This window comes from Notolepis coatsorum (assembly GCF_963971535.1).
Source record: "Notolepis coatsorum genome assembly, chromosome: 1".
Lineage (NCBI taxonomy): Eukaryota > Metazoa > Chordata > Actinopteri > Aulopiformes > Paralepididae > Notolepis > Notolepis coatsorum.
This window is the reverse complement of record NC_140165.1, coordinates 321,634,130-321,655,731: the sequence shown is the minus strand read 5'-3', so window position 1 is coordinate 321,655,731 and position 21,602 is coordinate 321,634,130. Positions and strand designations below refer to the sequence as shown.

Genomic DNA, 21,602 nt, shown 5'->3' with positions numbered 1-21,602 from the left:
CAGTGCTGTAACGTTTAAACCTTTTTAAATCTTAGACAAACAAACACAAAACACTTTGCTTTCATGAAATATTGTAAGCCGTCATTTGAGGCTTTATAAAAGCAGCACAATGAACACAAATCTGTCAGTGCCGAGTCCGACCTCATCTTAAATAACAAACAGCATTGCTTGTTGTTGTTAACAAAGAGAGGCAGGGTTGATTTTGCACACACACAATTTTTTTTTCTTGCTAACTAGCTAGCAACTTCAGTTTGAGTTTGTTTTGAATTTGGATTTTGTTAATGATGCAAGCACATGGAGTGCAATCTTGCCAGCCAACATTCAGTTTGCTAACTAACTAGCTACTAGCTAGTGTTGGCTAGCTTGCATTGCTAGCTAACTACCAATACATTTCCACATTAGGCTGTGACATTACTTCTATACTAGTTGACATGAATAGTCTAGTCTTGATACATTTTGTAACATTCATTGTTATATCTACTTTTAGCTATTTTGTGATTTTTCGTTTTCTTTCTTAAAAAAGATTATACTACTAAATAGGAACATTTGGGGTGAGACATTTTTGAAAAATCATTGATCATGCCTAGACTGATTCTATACATCTATACTGTTAAGCTAAACTTACTAGTGGGGTTGCCATCAGGAACCACAGGGGAAACAGCCTTATGTTTTCCCTTTTAGGTTCATTAGTTTGATTTACAAATGAGTAAGAGTAGGCATACTACCCCTTCTATGTAAGACTCATAATCTAATAAGACTAATAATAAAGGAAAGAGGGAGGAGGAAGAGAAGAGGAGGATAAGATAGTAGAGGATGACAGAGGAAAAGGGAGAAGAGTGGAGAGGAGTTGAGGAGAGTAGGAAGAGAAGACGGCAGCGGACACGAGGGGAGGTGTACAGAGAAGAGGACAGGATGAGATAGGAGAGGAGTGGAAGAGAGAACGTATATCAATCCCAGTGCTCATGTGTTTCAAAGTTCCAGTTCAATAAATTGTTGTTCATCTACAGCTTGTTGCATTATTTCATGCATTGATATTATCAATAAGACATAATCTCTAAGCATTTACAATGTAGACTTGACTGGCACATCTTTTAAATCAAGTAAGTAGTCAGGTGTCCTAGGGGGTTGTGTGTGTGAGGGGAGGGGGCGCAGATGGGGGCGGAAAGCTTCAGGGGCCTATAGATCATCACTTAATATGGTACCTGGAAAATCAGGAGGTAGCATGGAAAAAAATTTCAAGGCAAGCGTGGGAACCCTGTAAAAATGCAGACAATGAAGTACAAAACTCTAAGGTAAGGTGCAAATGAGGTATGAATGTAGTGCAAATCTCTAATAAATGGATAAATATAATGTAGTGTTAAGGTGAGTGTTTGTTTAAAAGTGAGTATGTGGATGTGTGTTACATGGAGTCATTGAGCATCCTGATGGCCTGGGGATAGAAGATGTGTTCTAATATGTTAACTAGGGGTGTGTAACAATAATGCATCGATGTGCATCGCAGAATACATCGATCCTGAGGCCGAATCGCATCGTGGTCCAAGAGATTTCAGGGCGGGTGACAGTGGCTCGGGAGGTAGAGCAGTCGTCTGGCAATCCGGAGGTTCCCGGTTCCATTCCTGCTCCTCCCGGGCAGCGTGTCGTTGAGCAAGACACTTAACCCCTAACTGCTCCCGATGAGCAGGTTGAGCAGCACCTTGTATGGTCTCCTCTGCCGTCGGTGTGTGAATGTGTGAGTGAACGGGTAGAATGTGAGGAACAAGTTGTAAAGCGCTTTGGATAAAAGCTGCTATATAAAAAAGCAGCCATTTACCATTTCATGATGCATTGAATCGTTTGCCTAAAAAAATCGTAAATCGAAGTGGGGTCAAATATTTACACCCCTTTTATTATTGACCTATAGTTAGGGGTGTAACGGTAGTGGTACATGTATCCGTACCGAACCGTTTCACTACTGGACCTTAGGTTCAGTACGGCTGTGTACCGAACGAATAAAACGGTACGTTAATAATAATTAATTTAATTCCAAACTCAAGTATATAATTCGTGCAAAATGCCGGGTGTTCGTTCAACCCACACACAACACTGAGAGATTACCTGTAATATTTCAAATGAGAAAACTAGACAAAAATGTCATCCGTTTTCTGCGACTAAGTCTAGACTAAAACAAAAAAGACAAAATCTAGACTAAAACTGACTAAGACTAAAATACTCAGACCTGTAGTTGACTAAAACTGACTAAACGAAAAATAAATGAAGGTGACTAAAACGAAAAAGGAGCCTTTGACACATGACTAAAACTAAAATTAAAATAGCTGCCAAAATTAACACTGACCCCTAGTTAATTCCCCCAAAAATGTTGAATACACAAATGTGGCTGCATGAATGGACTATAGGTAGGGGTGTAACGGTACACAAAAACCACGGTACGGTTCGGTACATCGGTTTTGAAGTCACGGTTCCGTACGGGTTTTCGGTACAGTGGGGGAACGTTTGGCTTCCCATGTTCCACTCAGGGGTGATGTAGTGTGCAGTAACTAACTAATTGTACTTGTAGGGCTGTCAACGAATATTCTATATTCAAATGAATAACCGACTTGTTAACCCTTTCACTGCCACACGACAGAAGGTTAACCCTTTACTAGGGGTGCACCGATATATCGGTCGGGTATCGGTATCGGCAGATAAGTGCCTTGTTGACACCTATCGGCCTATCGGCCGATAAGCTCAAATGTGCCGATAGCAGTCGCCGATAAATAACCATCAATTTGTGTAGCGTCAAAAGGCAAAAAAAAAAAAGTTCACTCGCGACCTACCTGCACAACGCCGCGGTCCCCCACACACACACAAGCTACTGCATCAGTTACTACTTATGATTAACAAGGCATTCGTTTTGTGGCATTAACGAACGTTATATAGTTAGTGTTACACGGACAATAACATCAGCATATTATTATTACCCATAGCAGCAAGGCATTACTCCGAGTCCGTTCATAGCTCTGTTCCATTCCGTTGCTCATTCCGTACCAAACTACCCATTCTGCAATCTGTTAATCAAGTTTTCAATGAGACAAATGTATAGAAAGGCTTTGTTTTATTATAACATTTGTTGCAGTAAATAAAATCATTGTCTCTCGTTTGGTCATTCTGTCGAGCGCTGGTCGGCGGGCAGCAGCTTGTTTACCTCTCGCAAGCAGATCAAACGCTTGCCGATTGGTGGTAAGAACAGCAGGAGGTGGGTGCTAGCGTTGGGGGCGTAATTGGCCGAATCGACTGTCAATCAAAATGGTTCTATTGCATTGGCTGAGAGGCTGAGCTCTGGTTGAGAGAGATGGTGCTCTCGCTTATTAAAACTCAAGGCATAAACAAGTCTTGAGCAAGACAAGAAGTTAGTCTGTAAGGTTATGAAAGCCAGTGAGTATATTAAAAAAAAAGTTAGGGAACCGCTGCTCTAAATGTTTTGATGAATTGAAAATGGAGGACCCTTATGTAAACAAGCTGAAAGTATTTGGCTGGTCTTCATCCTCCAGTCTTATAGTCTTAGCAGTTGTATTAAGCTGTACTGTATTGTACCCATTCTGCAATCTGTTAATAAAGTTTTCAATCAATCAGACAAATCATGTATAGAAAAGCTTTCCTTTTATTATAACATTCTTTCATATAACAAAACAATATATTATTGTTTTTAAGAACGTTTTAGCCCTATGCTTGACTTTTAGGCATGTCAACAAATAAAATAATAATAAAATGAATAAATAAAATATTAAATAAATAATAATACACGTCTCTTTTTTGTGTTACACCAAATTATGCTCACTGAGAACATATGCCTCTTTACTTACTGGCCTCTTTACTTACTTAAAAAAGGAAAGGAAACATCAAGAAATATATGTATGGCATTCCATACCAAGAATGAATATTCTCTAACGCGAGAATCAGCGCTCAATAACGCAACAGGCCTAGTGCTGATTCGAACATTATATTCGGTAACAAACTTCTCAATCAAGCACAGCACAGATATATAAATATATAGCCAATATATTTAACATTGTAAAAAAGAAAAAAAGGTTGTAGAATACACTTGTATTCAATAACTGAGAAATGAATAGAACACGTCACATTGTAAAAGGAACATTAAAGTGAGAGATGTTTAGAGCGGCTTCGCACATTGTTTTAGCCTACTTCTGATTCTTAAGAAAAAGCGGCATGTTTTTCTTGATAAATAGCATCTCTGCTTTGTCGCAGCTCAGTCTGTTTCTCTTCTCATCTATAACATGAGACGCAGCACTGAACAGCCGCTCGCTGTCCACGCTGGTGCATGGGGCAGATAGGTATCTGCGTGCCATCTGTGCCAGTACAGGGAAACGGCCGTGATTATTGCTCCAATATTCAAGCGCACTCTCATTTCTGGGAATGGAGACCTCTGCAAGATACCCATCCAGTTGCTGCGATGCGCTTGATCGTGGCCTTTCTGGCCCACTCTCCTCCAAAATCTCATCGAACATGTCGTGCAGAGTGGACCGTGCCTCGTCCGTCCGTGCCCTTTTCTGCTGTGGGCCACCAGCTGCCTCTGCATTATGCGCTTCGTCATCACCAGGCATTGCATGAATTAGGTCTACTAATACACGTCGTTTTGCATCCCCATCAAAGTAGCGGTCCTTATATCTAGGATCCAGTGCGGTTGCAATACTGTAGATGGGGTCAAACTCTATTTGATCGAAGCGTTTATTTATAGCCTCTAGCAGTGTGGTCTTTGTGGTTTTGACACCATGGTCTGTGTCAACGTCCTTGCTCAGAAGGCGTCTCAGGGCCCTCACGGATGGAATGACGTCAGCAGCCGACGCCTCAGATGCGCTAATTTCTCTTGTCAGTTGTTCAAACGGAGAGAGAAGTGTGAGGACGTTTTCAACCAATCCCCACTGGTGCGCATTGATAGTTGCGGGGAGGTCATAATCTGCGGAATATGCAGCGAGTGTGCGCTTCTGTTCTAGAAGGCTTTGCAGCATATAAAAAGTACTGTTCCAGCGCGTGGAAACATCTTGCTGGAGCCGTTTTATTGGACCCAACTGGCCTGTCTTCTGCAGGGCATGTAGGCGTGAGTACGCGAGTGGGGAATGCTTAAAGTGACCGACTATTTTTCTGCCTATTGCGACCACATCCGAGATGCTCCTCTGACTCAGTACTGCCTCGTGGACTGCCAGCTGGAGAGTATGTGCCATGCACCCAAAACTGGTGAGTCCACTGTCCTTCATCGCTTTAGACATATTCTTGGCATTATCTCTCACGACAACATGCACCTGTGATTTGTCGATTTTCCACGTGGCAAACATCTTATCGAATGCTGCGGAGATTGCTGTTGCTGTGTGGGACCCTGTAAACTCCTGCGAATGCAACACCACTTTGACCAATTTGAAATCTTTGTCTACCCATTGGGCGGTGAGGCTAAGCATGCTCATGGGACTGACATCGGAACTCCATATATCAGTTGTGAAGCTAATGGCGTGCACATCAAGGGCCAGTAGCTCGTGAATGTGTGTGGCCACAACATTGTAGATGTCGGGTAGACAGACGTCAGCGAAATAGCGCCGACTTGGCAGTGTGTACCGGGGCTCAATGTACTCCACCAGCCTCCGAAACCCCACGTCTTCCACAACGGAGAAGGGTTGGTCATCTAGTGCGATAAACTCCATCACCTTCTTAGTGATACCTTTAGCTTTGGCACTGTCCCCATCTAACTTTTGGCTGCGCTCGAATGCGTGTGTTAACAGAGACTGAGTCGAGGTCGAGGACTTGCGTTGCACTTTCGTAGTAGCCAGTGCCGATGTGGCTTTCATATACTCATTGTAATCTTCCACGTGCCTTGATTTTAAATGGTTGATCAGATTTGATGTATTAAAATCCCTGGTTGAGGTGCCTCCCCTTGAAACATCAACGGAGCATTTGTTGCAATTAGCATAGCGTCCGTTTTCTCTTTCTGACACCGTGAAATGAGCCCATACAGCCGACATTGTCTTCGTATTTGTTTTGTGTACAAGAAAAACAGCACAGTACCGTAGATATTTCAGACACCCCCGCTTTTCTTTCGTTGAAATATAAATAACGTTACATTCAGAGAGCTGCCTTGATTTTTCCTGACGAAAGATTATGTTCTTTACTTCCTTAAAGTTCCTTTTTGCGGCCTTGAGAAGCGTGCGCACACTCACAGCTGAGATGATGTTCCTTTTTGCGCCTGACGAGAAACACTGAATTCTGCTATTATTTTAGGCACGGCAACAAATTAAATAATAATAATAATATGAATAAATAAAATATTACTACACGTCTTGTGTTACAAATTGTGCTCACCGATATGAACATAGGCCTCTTTACTTACTTACAAAAAAGGAAACATCAAGAAATATGTTTATGGATTTACAGGTGCAGCTCAATAAATTAGAATATCGTGGAAATGTTATTTTATTTCAGTATTTAAATTCAAAAAGCGAAACTCTCGTAGATTAGATTCATTACACACAAAGTGAAATATTTCAACTAGCCTTCATTTGTTTGAATTTGGATGATTATGTCTTACAGCTCATGAAAGCCCAAAATCACTCATCAATAAAAAAATTAAAAATAAAATAGATGTATTTTTCTTTTGTATATATACTATAGAAATGTCGGCCTTCTGAAAACTAGGTATGTTAATGTATGTTCACTCAGTACACTTGGTTAGGGCTCCTTTTGCAGTGCACAAATGACTGCATCAATAATACAGTGAAATATACTGACTTTTCCGCGATATTCTAATTTATTGAGCTGCACCTGTATTCACCATGCCATGTGTTTTATTTTATAATGCTCATGAGTCATACAATACAAGTAAACATTATCCTCGCCTTAGCGAGCACACAACAATTAACCAGCTATATCAACAATAAGCAGCAGTTATTAACAAATGTTGGTAACTCCAGTCATTTTACTCAAATTGCAACAAATAAAATACTTCACCACACGAAAGAACAAAATGAGAATTATGCTCAGAAACAGATTATATTTATTAGTAAAATAACACCATAGCACCGCCATTAGCCTTTTCATGTCACGCACCACCAAAAGGGCGCGCGTGCACATATACAGTAGTTAAAAAAAAATAAAAGATTAAACTTTTTTTTTTTAAATATTTTTTTTATTTTTTTTGGGCCACTAATATCGGTATCGGTATCGGCCGATTGTGTTAGTTGAACAATCGGTATCGGTATCGGCGGCAAATTTGCATATCGGTGCACCCCTACCCTTTACTATCACACAACCGACGGCATTGCTCATTAGCATCATTGGCTCCGCATTCGCATCCGTGCTTAGGAACGTACTTTAATTTCATTTTGCAATGTATGTGGGAACCCTGTTAAGTTAACCCTTTCACTACCACACACAGACTGTTAACCGTCTGTAGTGTGGTAGTGAAATGGTTAACCGTCTGTAGTGTGGTAGTGAAATGGTTAACCGTCTGTAGTGTGGTAGTGAAATGGTTAACCGTCTGTAGTGTGGTAGTGAAATGGTTAACCGTCTGTAGTGTGGTAGTGAAATGGTTAACCGTCTGTAGTGTGGTAGTGAAATGGTTAACCTTCTGTAGTGTGGTAGTGAAAGGTTAACCTTCTGTAGTGTGGTAGTGAAAGGTTAACCTTCTGTAGTGTGGTAGTGAAATGGTTAACCTGCTGTAGTGTGGTAGTGAAAGGTTAACCTTCTGTAGTGTGATAGTGAAATGGTTAACTGTCTGTAGTGTGGTAGTGAAATGGTTAACTGTCTGTAGTGTGGTAGTGAAAGGGTAACCTTCTGTAGTGTGGTAGTGAAAGGTTAACCTTCTGTAGTGAAAGTAGGGCTGGAGGGTATATTTAAGATATATTAACTTATCTTAAAATGTCTAATATAAATGCTTCTGAAGGGTTAAACACTGGTATGGCAGCTGTTATTCTGTCACAGCTGCTGAGCTATACTATAGCTAATGTCCATCAATATCTTCCTTTTTAATTAAATGGGTTCAAGAATCGAATCAGGATTGTTAGCAGAGAGAGAGGGAGGGAGGGAGGGAGGGAGGAGGCTGCTAGTGGAGCCAGCTAACGTTAGCTTGCTGAGGCTACTAGTACATCGACATGCTGCTAGTGGAGCCAGCTAACGTTAGCTTGCTGAGGCTAATAGTACATCGACATGCTGCTAGTGGAGCCAGCTAACGTTAGCTTGCTGAAGCTACTAGTACATCGACATGCTGCTAGTGGAGCCAGCTAACGTTAGCTTGCTGAGGCTACTAGTACATCGACATGATGCTAGTGGAGCCAGCTAACGTTAGCTTGCTGAGGCTACTAGTACATCGACATGCTGCTAGTGGAGCCAGCTAACGTTAGCTTGCTGAGGCTACTAGTACATCGACATGTTGCTAGTGGAGCCAGCTAACGTTAGCTTGCTGAGGCTACTAGTACATCGACATGCTGCTAGTGGAGCCAGCTAACGTTGGCTTGCTGAGGCTACTAGTACATCGACCGTTAACATTACATAAGGTTTTAGCGCGACGTGGGCATTCCAGAATGGCGAGGATGCAAAGCATGTTAGACCATTGGACTCGTCGCAGAGTTTACATTACACATAGAAACTGCGTGACTCGCGAGAGAAGTTGTCACACAGCCTTCAAACGCAGGGCAGAAGAGCTAGTTTGCTTCTGTGTTTATTATGAAAGGACAATTGCGTGTTGACAGTGGAACGCTGGTGCCAGGACAACAGCCTGCTCCTGAACATTGGTAAAACCAAGGAGCTGATCGTGGATTTTAGGAGAAAAACAAGGTTATGTACATTGCATACAAGTAAATAAAATACAAAATGACAGCAATGGTATACAAGGACAACAATAAATAAGGGAGAGAGGGAAAAAGAGAAAGGAAGGGTGAGAACCAGAGAGAGCGAGGGCTATGCATGCGATTGGGAGGCACTCCGCACTGAGCAGGTGCAACAGTCGGTTAAGATCTGTTGCAGATTTTGTTTCATCATTATCTGTGAAAAATAAAACGGAACTTGAACCTCCTCCTCCTCTCTCTAGATACCCGAGTACTGCCGCGTGCTGGAGGAGACCGAGATCTCTGAGCACTGCTTCGACCTGATCTTTGCCTTCGACGAGATCGTGGCTCTGGGCTACAGGGAGAACGTCAATCTGGCTCAGATCCGCACCTTCACAGAGATGGACTCTCACGAAGAGAAGGTGTTCCGTGCCGTCAGAGAGGTAGGTCTGTCCGTCTGTCTGTCGTCGGAGAGGTAGGTCAGTCTGTCTGTCGTCGGAGGTAGGTCTGTCAGTCTGTCTGTCTGTCGTCAGAGAGGTAGGTCTGTCTGTCTGTCTGTCGTCAGAGAGGTAGGTCTGTCTGTCTGTCTGTCTGTCGTCAGAGAGGTAAGTCAGTCTGTCTGTCGTCAGAGGGGTAAGTCAGTCTGTCCGTCTGTCTGTCGTCAGAGAGGTAGGTCTGTCTGTCTGTCTGTCGTCAGAGAGGTAGGTCTGTCTGTCTGTCGTCAGAGAGGTAGGTCTGTCTGTCTGTCTGTCGTCAGAGAGGTAGGTATGTCTGTCGTCGGAGAGGTAGGTCTGTCTGTCGTCAGAGAGGTAGGTCTGTCTGTCTGTCTGTCTGTTGTCAGAGGTCTGTCTGTCTGTCTGTCGTCAGAGAGGTAGGTCTGTCTGTCAGTCTGTCTGTCGTCAGAGAGGTAGGTCAGTCTGTCAGTCTGTCTGTCGTCAGAGAGGTAGGTCTGTCCGTCTGTCTGTCGTCAGAGAGGTAGGTCTGTCTGTCTGTCTGTCGTCAGAGAGGTAGGTCTGTCTGTCTGTCGTCAGAGAGGTAGGTCTGTCCGTCTGTCTGTCGTCAGAGAGGTAGGTCTGTCTGTCTGTCTGTCTGTCTGTCTGTCAGTCTGTCGTCAGAGAGGTAGGTCTGTCAGCCTGTCTGTCTGTCGTCAGAGAGGTAGGTCTGTCTGTCTGTCTGTCTGTCGTCAGAGAGGTAGGTCTGTCTGTCTGTCGTCAGAGAGGTAGGTCTGTCTGTCGTCAGAGAGGTAGGTCTGTCTGTCTGTCTGTCGTCAGAGAGGTAGGTCTGTCTGTCTGTCTGTCGTCAGAGAGGTAGGTCTGTCTGTCTGTCTGTCGTCAGAGAGGTAGGTCTGTCTGTCTGTCTGTCGTCAGAGAGGTAGGTCTGTCTGTCGTCAGAGAGGTAGGTCTGTCTGTCTGTCGTCAGAGAGGTAGGTCTGTCTGTCTGTCTGTCGTCAGAGAGGTAGGTCTGTCTGTCGTCAGAGAGGTAGGTCTGTCTGTCGTCAGAGAGGTAGGTCTGTCTGTCTGTCAGTCTGTCTGTCTGTCGTCAGAGGTCTGTCTGTCGTCAGAGAGGTAGGTCCGTCTGTCAGTCTGTCTGTCGTCAGAGAGGTAGGTCAGTCTGTCTGTCTGTGTCTGTCGTCATAGAGGTAGGTCTGTCTGTCGTCAGAGAGGTAGGTCAGTCTGTCTGTCTGTCTGTCTGTCGTCAGAGAGGTAGGTCTGTCAGTCTGTCTGTCGTCAGAGAGGTAGGTCTGTCCGTCTGTCTGTCGTCAGAGAGGTAGGTCTGTCTGTCTGTCTGTCGTCAGAGAGGTAGGTCTGTCTGTCTGTCGTCAGAGAGGTAGGTCTGTCTGTCTGTCTGTCGTCAGAGAGGTAGGTCTGTCTGTCTGTCTGTCTGTCTGTCGTCAGAGAGGTAGGTCTGTCTGTCTGTCTGTCGTCAGAGAGGTAGGTCTGTCTGTCTGTCGTCAGAGAGGTCTGTCTGTCTGTCTGTCTGTCGTCAGAGAGGTAGGTCTGTCTGTCTGTCTGTCGTCAGAGAGGTAGGTCTGTCTGTCTGTCTGTCGTCAGAGAGGTAGGTCTGTCTGTCTGTCGTCAGAGAGGTAGGTCTGTCTGTCTGTCTGTCGTCAGAGAGGTCTGTCTGTCAGTCTGTCTGTCGTCAGAGAGGTAGGTCTGTCTGTCTGTCTGTCGTCAGAGAGGTAGGTCTGTCTGTCTGTCGTCAGAGAGGTAGGTCTGTCTGTCTGTCTGTCGTCAGAGAGGTAGGTCTGTCTGTCTGTCTGTCTGTCGTCAGAGAGGTAGGTCTGTCTGTCTGTCTGTCGTCAGAGAGGTAGGTCTGTCTGTCTGTCTGTCGTCAGAGAGGTAGGTCTGTCTGTCTGTCGTCAGAGAGGTAGGTCTGTCTGTCTGTCTGTCTGTCGTCAGAGAGGTAGGTCTGTCTGTCTGTCTGTCGTCAGAGAGGTAGGTCTGTCTGTCTGTCTGTCGTCAGAGAGGTAGGTCTGTCTGTCGTCAGAGAGGTAGGTCTGTCTGTCTGTCTGTCTGTCTGTCTGTCTGTCGTCAGAGAGGTAGGTCTGTCTGTCTGTCGTAAGAGAGGTCTGTCTGTCTGTCTGTCTGTCGTCAGAGAGGTAGGTCAGTCTGTCTGTCTGCGCTGGGAATCTAACCGGAAACCTCCAGATTACCGGACGGCCGCTCTACCTCCTGAGCCACTGTCCAACCCCAACCCCCTGTGCCCCCGCAGACCCAGGAGCGCGAGGCCAAGGCGGAGATGAGGAGGAAGGCCAAGGAGCTGCAGCAGGCCAGGCGGGAGGCCGAGCGCTCGGGGAAGAAGGTGCCGGCGTTCGGAGGGTTCGGCAGCGCCGGCATGACCAGCGTCTCCTCGGGGTCCATCATCACAGACACCATCGTGGAGCCAGAGAAACCCAAGATCACCCCGGCTCCAGTCAGGTACCAGCCCCCCCCCCCCCCCCCCCCCCCTCAGTCAGGTACCAGCCCCCCTCCCCTCAGTCAGGTACCAGCCCCCCCCCCCCCACCTGGTCAGGTACCAGCCCCCCCTCCCACCAGTCAGGTACCAGCCCCCCCTCCCTCCCACCAGTCAGGTACCAGCCCCCCCCCTCCCACCAGTCAGGTACCAGCCCCCCCTCCCTCCCACCAGTGAGCTACCAGCCCCCCCCCCCCCCCCCCCTCAGTCAGGTACCAGCCCCCCCCCCCTCCCCTCAGTCAGGTACCAGCCCCCCCCCTGCCCTCAGTCAGGTACCAGCCCCCCCCCCCCAGCCAGGTACCAGCCCCCCCCCCCCTCCCCTCAGTCAGGTACCAGCCCCCCCCCTCCCCTCAGTCAGGTACCAGCCCCCCCCCTCCCCTCAGTCAGGTACCAGCCCCCCCCCTCCCCTCAGTCAGGTACCAGCCCCCCCCCCCCCCCTCAGTCAGGTACCAGCCCCCCCCCCCTACCCTCAGTCAGGTACCAGCCCCCCTCCCCTCAGTCAGGTACCAGCCCCCCCCCCCTCAGTCAGGTACCAGCCCCCCCCCCTGCCCTCAGTCAGGTACCAGCCCCCCCCCCCCCCTCAGTCAGGTACCAGCCCCCCCCCCCCTCCCCTCAGTCAGGTACCAGCCCCCCCCCCCCCCCCCTGCCCTCAGTCAGGTACCAGCCCCCCCCCCCCCTGCCCTCAGTCCAGGTACCAGCCCCCCCCCCCTCCCCTCAGTGAGGTACCAGCCCCCCGCCCCCGACACGTGGGCAGAGTCAGGTACCAGCCCCCCCCCCCCCCCCCCCCCCCCCCCCCACCTGGTCAGAGTCAGGTACCAGCCCCCCGCCCCCGACACCTGGGCAGAGTCGGGTACCAGCCCCCCGCCCCCGACACCTGGGCAGAGTCGGGTACCAGCCCCCCGCCCCCGACACCTGGGCAGAGTCGGGTACCAGCCCCCCCCCCCCCTGCCCCCCCCCCACCTGGGCAGAGTCGGGTACCAGCCCCCCCCCCCCCCCTGCCCCCCCCACCTGGGCAGAGTCAGGTACCAGCCCCCCGACACCTGGTGAGAGTCAGGTACGCCTATATTCGAATACCAACAGTGTTGTGCGTTTTGCGAATCTGATTGGCCACTGATGTTTCTGGTCATGTGACATGTGCACCAATCGTGTGACGGCAAGTTCTTTCGACGGTTAAGCTTAGGCACTCTTTCGAAGTTGGTTAAGGTTAGAGTTTGTCTTAGAGCAGGGCGATGGAACGCCAGCCCTGATTCCAAACTCTTGACCTTAACCAACTTCGAAAGACTCGCCTAAGCTTAACCGGTGATAAACTAGGTCGTTTGCAGGCTGTTCGATGCGGAAATGGACAAAGACACAGCTCGTCACGCGATTGGGCGCACATGTCACATGACCAGAAACGTCAGTGGCCAATCAGATTTGCAAAACGCACAACACCGTTGGTATTCGAATAGACGTGTCAGGTACCCCCCCCCCCCACCTGGTCAGAGTCAGGTACCAGCCCCCGACACCTGGGCAGAGTCAGGTACCAGCCCCCCGCCCCCGACACCTGGGCAGAGTCAGGTACCAGCCCCCCGCCCCCGACACCTGGGCAGAGTCAGGTACCAGCTGGTGGAGTTTAGTGATGATGACAGTGTCCTGCGTGGCGTGTGTCCCCCCCCCCAGACCCAGCGGGCCCAGCAAGGTGATGTAGTGTAGTGATGATGACCTGATGATGACCCTCCTGCCCCCCCTCCCCTCCCCCAGACCCAGCAAGGTGATGTAGTGTAGTGATGATGACCTGATGATGACCCTCCTGCCCCTCCCCTCCCCTCCCCCCCCCCCCAGACCCAGCGGGCCCAGCAAGGCTCTGAAGCTGGGAGCCAGAGGCAAGGAGGTGGATAACTTTGTGGACAAGCTGAAGTCGGAGGGCGAGACCATCATGCCCTCCTCGGGGAAGAGAGGCTCGGACGCCTCCAAGGTCCTGCCGCCGCCGGTCAACGTGGAGAGGTACAGACTAGGGACGTCCCATATTATCGGCCTACCGATTTTGGCATTCAAATGTAATATCGGAAATTATCGGTACCTGTTCTATTTTTTTTTTTTTTCTTTTACATTTATTTAACCTTTATTTACCCAGGCAAGCAAGTAAGAACAAATTCTGATTTTATTTATTGTCAAAAGTATGCATAATGTTGTGTTAATTCCACAACAAGAGATATGTAATGTTAATTACCTGAAATTATGGGGGGGGGCCCTGCATATATCGGTTGATATCGGTATCGGAAATTAAGAGTTGGACAATATCGGTATATATCGGATATCGGTAAAAAAGCAAATATCGAACATCCCTAGTACAGACTAATCAAATTCAGGGTGAATTCAGTGTAGTGAAATAGCCTACCATGCCGTTTCTGGACAAGGTAGTGAAACTACATACGAAGGTGAAGTGAAACTTTGTTTGGAAATACATTTCCCAGTTGAACAAATGGAACATGGAAATTAGGGTTTGGTACGGTTCACATTTGAACTAGGGATGCACGATAATTATCGGGTTGATAATTATCGGGTCGATATCTGCAATTATGACGTCATCCCGATAAACCCGATAACATTATTGATAGCTCCGATAATATAATACATTTTTTGGTTAAAAGAAATCCGGTGTGGGTGGATTGGGATGAAGGGCGTTTGTTTTTCTGTAGGCTCCTCCCATTTTGCCAGTACTGTGGTACGACTGATAGCGTGTGGTTTAGGAAGAGGGAGTTTTTCACAAATCCAGCGCTCCCTTTCTCATGCCTGGCTGTGACGTAGTCGCGTAACTTTCAGAAGCAGCACAGATAGTAAACGAAGATGGCGTCGTCGGTAGTGTGGGACGTTTTCAAAGTTTCAGAGGAAAACGGTTCGCTTGCTATTTGTAACAAATGCAGACGTTCCACGAGGTGGGAAAGGGGCAACAAGCTATAACACATCCAACCTAATAAGTCACCTGAAACATCACCGCCACTACGATGGTGTATTAAAATCCGACGACGGCGCGCATGCAGCTAAAGGCTAAGCTGCTGCGAATCCAAAGCCAGCTGCAAAGGAACCGGCGCGGCTTGTACCTATTGACGAGGCGTTTGCAAAATTAAAGACGTTTGACAGATGATTTGTTTGGTTTATTTAATTCTTTTTGAGGCGTGCTGTCCTATAAATGCCAAGTAATAGTTGTTTCATGGACCAAGACCACAACAGTCTCTCCTCTCCTATAGCGTCAAATGTTTTATCTGCCGAGTCCTGACAAAGCACAATACCTGTTGGTTTTTAGTTCACTCATTGTTCAGGGAAACACATTGTTAATGACATTGACGGATTGTGAATTTTGTGATCGACTCAAATTATATTTATTTGGAAAAATAAATATAGTCACTTTATTTGAAGAGTCAAAACTGTTCTCTTGGCTTTGTTTTGTTCATAGTAGTAACGCTCATGTCATGATAAATCTGGTTAGGTCAAAACTACAGGAATATACATAAAAAAAAATATTATAATACAATAAATATATATATATATCGGTTATCGGTATCGACCTTGAGGAGCAGAAAGTTATCGATATCGGGGGTCAAAAAATCAATATCGTGCACCCCTAATTTGAACCAATACCGGTACCTGGAAATTAGTACTGGTCCCCAACGGTACCTTTTTTTCTGTGCTTTACCCTCTGTAAACACTAAAATGTAGTTTAATTTGTAAAGAATAAGTCCAAACATCTCAATTTCTACATTATTTATTTAGAACATGTTGTTGTTATTTATTGTTAACAAAATAAAAACCCCTCCCTAACTACTGATCATGGATACATTTATGGCCTTCCTCAGTAAATACTATCTATCTCTTCTGATCTCATCAAGACATGGGACATTAATGACACATTACACGCACACACGCACACGCACACACACACGCACACGCACACGCACACACACACGCACAGAACGAGAGAGGGAAAGTTTAGCAAAAACTAAACTTAAGTCATCCAGAGGCTTGCGCCGCTGTGATCTGCTCTAGGGTCAGTTTAACTGTTGGCCCCGTTGCTTGTGTGTCTGTTGGTGGGAGTGGTTCAGGAAAACACACACAAACAACAGAGTTTTCACTGCACACAGAAACGGCATAACTGGTCACAGGGCTGCAGAACGCAGGGCTGAATCACGGCTTCTAGAGAGGAGATGACACAGCTTCTAGAGAGGAGAGATCACAGCTTCTAGAGAGGAGATGACACAGCTTCTAGAGAGGAGATGACACAGCTTCTAGAGAGGAGATGACACAGCTTCTAGAGAGGAGATGACACAGCTTCTAGAGAGGAGATGTATCACAGCTTCTAGAGAGGAGATGACACAGCTTCTAGAGAGGAGATGACACAGCTTCTAGAGAGGAGATGACACAGCTTCTAGAGAGGAGATGACACAGCTTCTAGAGAGGAGATGACACAGCTTCTAGAGAGGAGATGACACAGCTTCTAGAGAGGAGATGACACAGCTTCTAGAGAGGAGATGACACAGCTTCTAGAGAGGAGATGACACAGCTTCTAGAGAGGAGATGACGCAGCTTCTAGAGAGGAGATGACGCAGCTTCTAGAGAGGAGATGACACAGCTTCTAGAGAGGAGATGACACAGCTTCTAGAGAGGAGATGACACAGCTTCTAGAGAGGAGATGACACAGCTTCTAGAGAGGAGATGTCACAGCTTCTAGAGGAGATGACACAGCTTCTAGAGAGGAGATGACACAGCTTCTAGAGAGGAGATGACACAGCTTCTAGAGAGGAGATGACACAGCTTCTAGAGAGGAGATGACACAGCTTCTAGAGAGGAGATGACACAGCTTCTAGAGAGGAGATGACACAGCTTCTAGAGAGGAGATGACACAGCTTCTAGAGAGGAGATGACACAGCTTCTAGAGAGGAGATGACACAGCTTCTAGAGAGGAGATGACACAGCTTCTAGAGAGGAGATGACACAGCTTCTAGAGAGGAGATGTCACAGCTTCTAGAGAGGAGATGACACAGCTTCTAGAGAGGAGATGACACAGCTTCTAGAGAGGAGATGACACAGCTTCTAGAGGAGATGACACAGCTTCTAGAGGAGATGACACAGGGCTGCTGATCCGTGCATTTTAGAAAAATATAGTTTGGTACGCAACCCTAATGGAAATAGGTAGGCTATATCTGGTAAAGGGTTAGTATTGGCCAACATTTGAAGTTTCTTTGATTAATGGTCTCTAACTACACACCCTCAAGACCCCTACGCTCTGCATCTTCTGGCCGCCTCAGACCCACTCCTATCCAAGCTCCGGGAGGGTCATCAAGGAGAAGCCGCCTATTCTCAGTCCTTGCCCCACAATGGTGGAACGAACTGCCCACCCCAGTCAGGACAGCCGAAACCCGTCCAATCTTTCGCCGCCGACTAAAGAGACACTTCTTCAATCAATATCTCAAATGAAAAAAAACCTTACTGTCCTGCACTTGTCCTAATATACTAACCTGTAGCACTCAACACTTTGATGAACATTGTTACTCAGCTGATAGAGTTGTGCCCTTCCTTCCTTCCTTCCTGATGACTTGTTGTACAGAACTTGTCTGTCGCTTTGGATAAAAGCGTTTCATCTAAATGACTAAATGTAAATGTAAATATCTCAAAAGCAGGTTTGGGTGGTTGTTGTGAGACGTGTACGCCAGGACCTTGAAGTGGAACACGAGGCCTGAAGACCGACGTGTCCTCCAGTGCAGCCGTGTTTAATCTTTAACATCCCATATTGACATGAACCCTGACCCCAGTAATGACACTCGTGTTTTTCTAAAACCGGTTTGTGCACAAACTATGTTCAGTTGCGTTTAAAGCTGCTGCAGTATGTCGTCTTGTGAGAGTCGGAAGTGAATAATTTCTTTAAAATATATTTTCATAATAATGATGATAAACTTTATCTGTGTGGCACCATAGTGCCTCCCAGCAGTGATGTGGACACAAAATAGACTTGGACATGAAATTAGCATAAAATTGTCATGAATATAGACGGGACATAAGATGAGCAGAGAATTGACTAAATAAAAGCAAAGCATAAAGTGCAGATATAAAATGTGTATAAAATAGACAATAATTATAAAATACACGGCATGCATTTTCATACGTTATTACAATTGACCTGACCTGCACTACGCGTCCTATCAATCGATAATACGCTATTAATTAACAAGTTGTTAATACTGTATCATTAACTGTATGTTCTATGAATTAACAAGTTGTTAATACTGTATCATTAGCTGTATGTTCTATGAATTAACAAGTTGTTAATACTGTATCATTAGCTGTATGCTTTATGAATTAACAAGTTGTTAATACTGTATCATTAGCTGTGTGCTCTATGAATTAACAAGTTGTTAATACTGTATCATTAGCTGTGTGCTTTATGAATTAACAAGTTGTTAATACTGTATCATTAGCTGTGTGCTCTATGAATTAACAAGTTGTTAATACTGTATCATTAGCTGTATGTTCTATGAATTAACAAGTTGTTAATACTGTATCATTAGCTGTATGTTCTATGAATTAACAAGTTGTTAATACTGTATCATTAGCTGTATGCTCATTTAATTTAAACATCGCCCCTTTCCAAAATAATCCTGTCTTTTTTCATAGATTGTGAGATATGACACGTTATATGCAATATACCAAAATTGTTCGGGTTGCTCGCCTGAAATCCCAAATACTTCCAAATCAAAGGTATATACCATGTACATATGCGTCTTCACAAAATCATCAAGGGGGGGGGGGGGGGGGGGGTCTTACCCCGAAAATGCGATCGTTACCAAAAGCAGGGTTTAGGTCCGGTAAAATAAATATGACACTGTGATCGATACAGAAACATGTTTCAGGTTCGGTAAAATAGACATAGAATAATAGACCTTACCTGAGGCGGCTACGTGGCGTAGTGGGCAAGTCAGTTAGAGCCCAGCGCTCCACATTTGCTTTCAGTTTAGCTGGTCGTCCGTACTAATACACATTGGCCGTATTAGGGGGTGGGAAACTGATGGGTGGGGATCGGGCGTTGTGGACAGCGACTCCTACAGGTCGGTTGGTGCGCCTGCGCAGTAGAATCAGGAGGTGTCGGGGGCAGCGTGAGCCTCCCACGCGTTACTCCTCGCCACTGAGAGATCGAGCTGCGCAGGTGAAAAGATGCGACTGCTGTTACCTCAAGTACCGGAGGGGACTCGTGCTATGTATGACTTAGTCCACATTGCAGCCGGCTTGTGGGAGGCAAGAAACAGCGTTCGTGACAGGGGAGGGTTGAATTGGATGATACGAAATTGGGATGGGAGAAAATATAGAAAAAATGGGAGAAAAAGTGGATAAAAAAAAATAAAAGAATAATAGACCTTACCTTAGCCAGACGGTATTCCAAAAAGAATAATCCCAGTGATCCCATCGGCGTTCGCCATTACTCGTGTATATATGTGTATACGGGAAACTATAGGTTTGAGGCGAGAAAATCGCTGAGCGATTGCTCTGCGAGAACTCCTCCCCCTCACAGAGGGAGTCGGGACAGACGGGAATCAGGACAGACACGGTCTCTAAACTAAACTGAAATCTCAGTTCAAAAGGTAGGCGATACTGCCACCTGGCGAGATTCGATGGCCATTGCAATTCCAACGTAGGCAGATGTGCCACGGAGACCGAGGGAGGCTCCGGCCGAGTGTCTGGAACGGGGATCTAAAGGATCTAAAAACTAGATATGACCTCTCACTGCCACACTACAGACGATTGACCTTTCATTTCACTGCCACACTACAGACGATTGACCTTTCATTTCACTGCCACACGACAGACGATTGACCTTTCATTTCACTGCCACACTACAGACGATTGACCTTTCATTTCACTGCCACACTACAGACGATTGACCTTTCATTTCACTGCCACACGACAGACGATTGACCTTTCATTTCACTGCCACACTACAGACGATTGACCTTTCATTTCACTGCCACACTACAGACGATTGACCTTTCATTTCACTGCCACACGACAGACGATTGACCTTTCATTTCACTGCCACACTACAGACGATTGACCTTTCATTTCACTGCCACACGACAGAAGGTTAACCCTGCGGAGCTAATGATGGAGCGTCGCCGTCGGTTGTGCGATGGTAAAGGGCTGACCTTCTGTATTGTCACAGTGAAGGGGTTAACCGGCTGTCGTGTGGCAGTGAAAGATATACTTATCTTCTACGTCAGACGGGATGTCTCTTTGATTGGCTGGCTGGTTGGTTGGTTGTCCCTCAGCGTGCACCTGCGCGTGGAGGAGAAGATCTCCCTGACGTGCGGCCGCGACGGAGGCCTGCAGAACATGGAGGTGCTGGGCATGATCACGCTGAGGGTCTCGGACGACAAGGGCGGACGCATCCGCCTGATGGTCAACAACAACAACGACGGCAAGGGACTCCAGCTGCAGGTATGGAATCGGCGTCTTCCTCTGCCTCGTTCGTACTCCGCCGTTGCTACGTGAACCGTCTCGTGGAGGGGAGAGATGTAGCTATTCTTTTTTAAATCTATTTGCAACAGCTGTTTGGTAAATGAAATGTTTGTATTAGTGCTCTGTCTTCCAGAACAAGCCTTGTTTTGTACACGGCAATGGAGGAGACACCGGTTGCTATGTGCAAAACAATGGTCCCTATGTGTTTACAGTAGGGGTGTAACGGTACACAAAAACCACGGTTCGGTGCGTACCTCTGTTTTGAAGTCACGGTTCGGTACGGGTTTTCGGTACAGTGGGGGGGAAAGTTTGGCTTTCCATGTTCCACTCGGGGGTGATGTAGTGTGCAGTAGGGCTGACCTTCGAAGCTTTTTTTGGCAATCGAAGCTTCGGGGCCGAGCTTCGATTTTAATTCGAAGCTTCTGGGGGGATTTTTTTTTTTTTTTTTTTTAATAACTTTTAATTAAATTTTTTATCTTATGTTGTGGGACTTGTACAGCACTTTGGTAAACGTTGTTGTTTTTAAATGTGCTCTATAAATAAAGTGGATTGGATTAATTAATTAAGTAGCCCCTTTCGTGACTGTGACGCAGCCAACAAGGTTTCACTCGGCTGCGCTGCCTGGGTGCAGTGGGGCTGCTCTCACAGCCAACGACATGACATTACATAATTATGTTGCAACCTTCGTCTATCAAGCAAACAATTATATAAATATTTATATGTAGTTGATGGAGACAAAGGCAGAATTCGACTTAATTAAGCACGTTTTATTAAGACATATTTTTATATGGGTCGGGACACTTTAAAAAAGCAGCACAATGAACACAAATCTGTCCGACATAGTCTTAAATAACAAACGGCATTGCTTCGCTTCTTCGTCGACATGTCTGCTGCACATGTCCTTGTTGTTTTCAACACAGATAATCTCCACGTGCTTGTTGTAGAGAGGTGGAGTCGAGGCGCCGCTTACTTTCGTTTCATTGGAATGGAGGCGCAAGATTTTATATATTTTTTTTTAAACTTCGATTTTTTTTTTATGTTCGAAGCTTGTGCCATCGAACGAAGCTTCGAAGTATTTAAGACAGCCCTAGTTGCAGTAACTGATTGTACTTGTAGGGCTGTCAACGAATATTCTATATTGAAATTAATTGACTTTTTGCTATAATAATAATTATATTAGATTGTGAAAAAAACAGCCCCCGGTGGGCGGTCATTAGTGGTTAACATACCGTTGTATTCGTTCGGTACACAGCCGTTCAGTACGGTACACACTGAAACGGTTCGTTATGGATACGTGTACCTTTACACCCCTAGTTTACATATGAGAAATATATCAACAAAAACATAATAATTGGTGTCTTATTACTG

At 46.1% G+C, this 21,602-nt stretch overlaps 1 protein-coding gene across 1 annotated transcript in view; it reads left to right on the top strand.

Moving 5' to 3' along the window:
• arcn1a (archain 1a) overlaps positions 1 to 21,602 on the top strand; it is a 47,696-nt gene that overhangs the window by 5,606 nt on the left and 20,488 nt on the right. The window contains exons 3-6 of the mRNA XM_084316130.1: positions 9,065 to 9,244; positions 11,514 to 11,719; positions 13,575 to 13,736; positions 20,045 to 20,213. Coding sequence (XP_084172256.1) covers positions 9,065 to 9,244; positions 11,514 to 11,719; positions 13,575 to 13,736; positions 20,045 to 20,213 — 717 coding nt within the window. The remainder of the gene's footprint in view (positions 1 to 9,064; positions 9,245 to 11,513; positions 11,720 to 13,574; positions 13,737 to 20,044; positions 20,214 to 21,602) is intronic.